Genomic DNA, 4,846 nt, shown 5'->3' with positions numbered 1-4,846 from the left:
ACTACTACTACTACTATTATACATATACACAACTACTACTATTTGAGGTGGGATGTCCTTCTGTACACTGTGAATATATGTTGTTCCTATTGGTTGATAATTAAAGCTGCTTTGGCCTATAGCAAGACAGAATATAGCTAGGCAGGAAACCCAAACAGATATACAGGAGAATAAGGGCAGAGTTGAGAGGAATGCGAGCCAGCCATCAAAGAAGAGAGACACCATGTAGCTGTTAAAGGAGTAATATGCCAGGGCACGACCAGTAAGCCACAGCCATGCGGCGATACATAGATTCGTAGAAATGGATTAATTTAATTAAGAGAGCTAGTCAGTAATATGCCTAAGCCATTGTCCAAACAATTACAATTAATATTATGCCTCTTGAGAGGTTCTAAGAAGCTGCGGGGACCAGCAGGAGAGCGAAACCGATGCAGTGACATGGATGGGTGAGACAGAGCAGTCTCTGTTCACAACCACGCACAACTCTACTACTCTACACATACACTTTCCATGCTCATACATCAATTAAAATTATTACAAGATAAATTTTATTTTCACGTTACTCTAGGGGCCTGCAGATAAAAGCAGAGGAGTGAGCAAATGCTCCTGAGGCAAATGGGACGTACACACTTCAAGAGGTACAACTGAGGCAGATGATGGGACGTACACACTTCAAGAGGTACAACTCAGCTCACTACCTAGCATGTATTTATTTTCTATTCCTGTGTATAAAGAATATGCTTTCTTCTTACCATTTCCCAGATCAATATGCTCAAAGCATTGAAACTCAGCTCGGTCTATAGTGGATTTAGGCTGGGTGTCTGTTGTGCACTAGGGGTTGTAAGAAGTGCAGGGAGGCAGGACAATCTCTATAGTGTTAGCTACTGTCCAGACTCTCCCCTCCCTCCCCCCCCCGGCCACTGCTGTCCCCCCCAAATCGCTTTTCTTTACCAATATCTACATTATACAGATATATGCAGAGAAAATTCTGTCAATTTATAATGAACCCTTTACAATTACCTAATATTTAAGAAATACAATTCTACAGGGAGGGGAGCAGAGAAAAATGCAGAGCTCAATAAAATCAATAAAATAAAGGGAAAAAAAGAAAGACAACTCTAAAGTTAGCTGGCACTGAAATGTGAAGATGTCCGACTATTTGTCACCTTTCCCTTAGCCCAGCTCCGACATCAAGGCAGAAGACTGGAGCACACACCCCAACTTCCTGCCTAGGAATCACAAGCAGGATGGCGGGAAGAGTGACAATGCAGACAGTGTGGGCTTCTAGCATGGAAGAGGCTCTACCACCTAATGGTTATCTCAAGAGAGAATGGTAACCCTCAAAAATTAGCACTAAAATACTGTGGGCCAATGACAGGAAGCAAGTAAGGCATTTTAGAAGGCACCTTTTAAAAAGTAGCACTAGGATATTAGACATAAAGCAAAGGCTAACCAGACTACAATCCACAGCCCCAGAGAAGCTAGGAAACAAGAAGGACCCTAAGAGGGACATGCATGGATGGCCCCAGGGAAAATAGATAAGAACTCTGGGGTATAAACTGTGGAGGGCGAGAAGATGGGTGAGAACATGAGGGAACGGTATGGTCGAGTTGGGGGAGGGACAGAGAAGGAAAACAATGAAAGAGATGTCTTGATAGAGGGAGCCATTAGGGAGTTAGGGAGAAACCTAGTGCTAGGGAAACTGCCAGGAATTCACAACAATGACCCCAGCTAAGACTCTTAGCAACAATGGAGAGGGTGCCTGAACTGGCCTTCTCCTATAATCAGACTGGTGACTACCCTAGTTGTGACCATAGAACCTACATCCAGTAACGGTACTGGGATGAGTTTCCAGAGTCCAGTAGAAGTAAGGGAGGAGAGATTACATGAGGAGGAAACCCACAGACAGCTGACCCGAGCTAGTGAGAGCTCATGAACTCTCTGGACTGACAGCTGGGGAGCCTGTATGGGACTGAAGTAGGCCCTGTGAATGTGAGTGACAGCTCTGTGGCTTGATCTATTTGTGGGACCAGGATTTATTCCTAGTGCATAAATTGGCTTTTTGGAGCCCATCCCTATGGTGGGATACCTTGCTCAGCCTTGATGCAGTAGGGAGGGACTTGGTCCTACCTCAACTCAATATGTCAGTCAGGCTTAGTTAACTCCCCATGGGATGGATGGGGGTTGTGGGGGAAATGGGAGGAGGGGAGGGAGGGAGGTAGAACTGTGGTTGGTATGTAAAATGAAAAGAAGAAAAAAGTAGCACTGGGATGGAGAGACGGTTCAGAGGTTAAGAGAACTGACTGCTCTTTCAGAGATCCTGAGTTTAATTCCCAGCAACCACAGGGTGGCTCACAACCATCTATAATGATCTAGTGCCCTCTTCTGGCGTGTATGCATACATGCAGGCAGAACACATATATAATAAATAAATCTTAAAATAAAAAAGCAGTGGTTCCCAGGTGGCCAAGGCGATTTCCCCAACTAGTTCCGTGGGCAGCAGAGGAGAGGGGGCCTGTACTAACCTTATTCTATAGCCACACTGATGAATATCTTGCATATCATCATAGAACCTTCATCCGGTGATGGATGGAGATAGAGACCGAGACCCACATTAGAGCACTGGACTCAGCTCCCAAGGTCCAAATAAGGAGCAGAAGAACGGAGACATGAGCAAGGAAGTCAGGACCGCGAGGGGTGCGTCCACCCACTGAGACAATGGGACTGATCTAATGGGAGCTCACCAAGGCCAGCTGGACTGGGACTGATGGAGCATGTGTTCAAACCGGAATCTCTGAATGTGGCTGACTGAGAAGTCAAGGACAATGGCACTGGGTTTTGATTCTACTGAATGGACTGGCCTTGTGGAAGACTAGTCTGTTTGGATGCTCACCTTCCTAGACTTGGATGGAGGGGGGAGGACCTTGGACTTCCCACAGGGCAGGAAACCCTGAGTGCTCTTAGGACTGGAAAGGGAGGGGGATAGAGAGTGGGAAGGAAATGGGAGGAGGTGGAAATTTTTAATAAATAAATAAATAAAATTTAAAAAAAAGAAAAAAAATAATCTTCCAACAAGCAGCTAATCCAGAAATAGCCCGACAGCAGCTGCTCTCTTGGAAAATTAACATTTCTGCTCATGCCATTGGCTGCTTTTCAGAAGCGCATAGAGCGCAGACATGAGACATGTTCACTTTGAACAGAAACTTGAGCTTGAAAATCAGGGGCTTTGTCACTCTGCTCAAGTAATCTGAAACAATGTGTGACTCATGGTTAGAGTAAAATTTTACTCAGTAGCTATAGAAGGGTACATCTCTTTAATCTGTAATTTTTGTACTAATATGTATATGTTATTTGAAGGTATTGAGATAAAATGCAATAATGCTCAGGATGTAATCATTTCATACTTTGTTTGTATACATTTGCATTCATATCCATGACAGATAATAAGCTTTATGAAATATAATAAATAAATAAATAAACAAATAAATAAATAAGCAGCACTGTAAGTTATTCCAAGTGCTCTGGCCAGAATTACCAGCTGTAGCCCTGCTCTAAGCCAACCATCACATAGCATATCTAAACTACCACCTGTGCCTAACTGGACAGGCAAAGATACTGTTCCAGATGAAGTCACTACAGTGTTAAACTGGTCCAGCTCAAAAACCTGTATTTGTGACCTAATAGGTCACTGCTTTGCAAAACCTTGATGAAAAGATTTTAACCAGGAATTAAATTCAAAATCTGACCATAAAGATACTCTGTAATATAAGTTACATCAGAGAAAATTTAAAACCAGCCAAAAAGAAAATTATGTTTTGATCTGGTACTGAACACTTGCTGCTCTCCCAGAGGGTGAGCCGTCTTCAGTAACTGCATCCATACTGGGTTGCTTACATCTAGCCTCCATGGGCACTCCACATGATACATCAGCATTTTTCTAAAATGCAAGATGAAATATAAATAGCATACGACTTGTATTCATACACACAGTGCACATGAGACCTGAAGGGTCTACAACAGACAACTGGTACGGTACCTGATCATCCCACTACCCAAGGATGATACCATTTTTGCAAATGCTTGCTCAAGTGGTTTCTCTGATCCCTTGTGGTTCACCTGTAAAAAAATTAAAAAGCCATGACTTTCTTTTCATATAGTGAGTGATACCAGGAAATTAACAAGGAAAGGTTAAGCTTTCATTCTGGCATAGAAACACTAAAAAGAAAAGGAGGTCATCTGAACCAACTTTGGAAAAACAATCCAAGTTTACAGCAACCAACAAAATATCCATCAAGAAAAAGTCACCTTCTAAACTGTAGGAAGTCTCTGAAGCATTTTGTTCTTCCTCCTCCACCATACAGGGTGATGATTTGTGGTAAACAATAGGAATCTTGTTTTTAGTTCCCTTCATCAAACCAGTATAAGACCAGATCCTATGTTAAATATAACGATACACACCTGAAGAACTAAATTATCTCTAAATTGTGTAACTGAATGAAGGTCCAGAAACATTGGACTGATTGTAAAAGCTACATCTGAACTATTAGCCAATGGATACCTGGGGCAAGAGCTTGTTTCTGGATAGAGACATAAAATAGACCACCTAAAGTCTGAACAAACCAAGTGACGCTCTTTAGAAAATAGGGACATCAAAAGCAGCAGGATATATGAAAGACTTGAGAAAACTATCTCCATACTCGGGTAAGAAACATGTCTAGAAAAATCCTAATACAACAAACATCACCCCCTGTTCTTTGGCCTTCAAACATGCCTGGCTGGCTGTCAGAGCCCACTCTGGCAGAAGTCAGCTGGGGGTACCCTGGCGGGGCCGGGGGGGGGGGGGGGG

The 4,846-nt window shown here is 43.0% G+C and overlaps 1 protein-coding gene across 1 annotated transcript in view; it reads right to left on the bottom strand.

Annotated features, from left to right (window-relative positions):
* Sacm1l (SAC1 like phosphatidylinositide phosphatase) overlaps positions 1-4,846 on the bottom strand; it is a 53,752-nt gene that overhangs the window by 12,647 nt on the left and 36,259 nt on the right. The window contains exon 12 of the mRNA XM_005348162.2: positions 4,037-4,116. Coding sequence (XP_005348219.1) covers positions 4,037-4,116 — 80 coding nt within the window. The remainder of the gene's footprint in view (positions 1-4,036; positions 4,117-4,846) is intronic.

Source organism: Microtus ochrogaster, chromosome 5, assembly GCF_000317375.1.
Source record: "Microtus ochrogaster isolate Prairie Vole_2 chromosome 5, MicOch1.0, whole genome shotgun sequence".
In the NCBI taxonomy this organism is placed as follows: domain Eukaryota; kingdom Metazoa; phylum Chordata; class Mammalia; order Rodentia; family Cricetidae; genus Microtus; species Microtus ochrogaster.
Note: the sequence above shows the minus strand (reverse complement) of the source record. Positions and strands in the feature narration are given on the sequence as shown.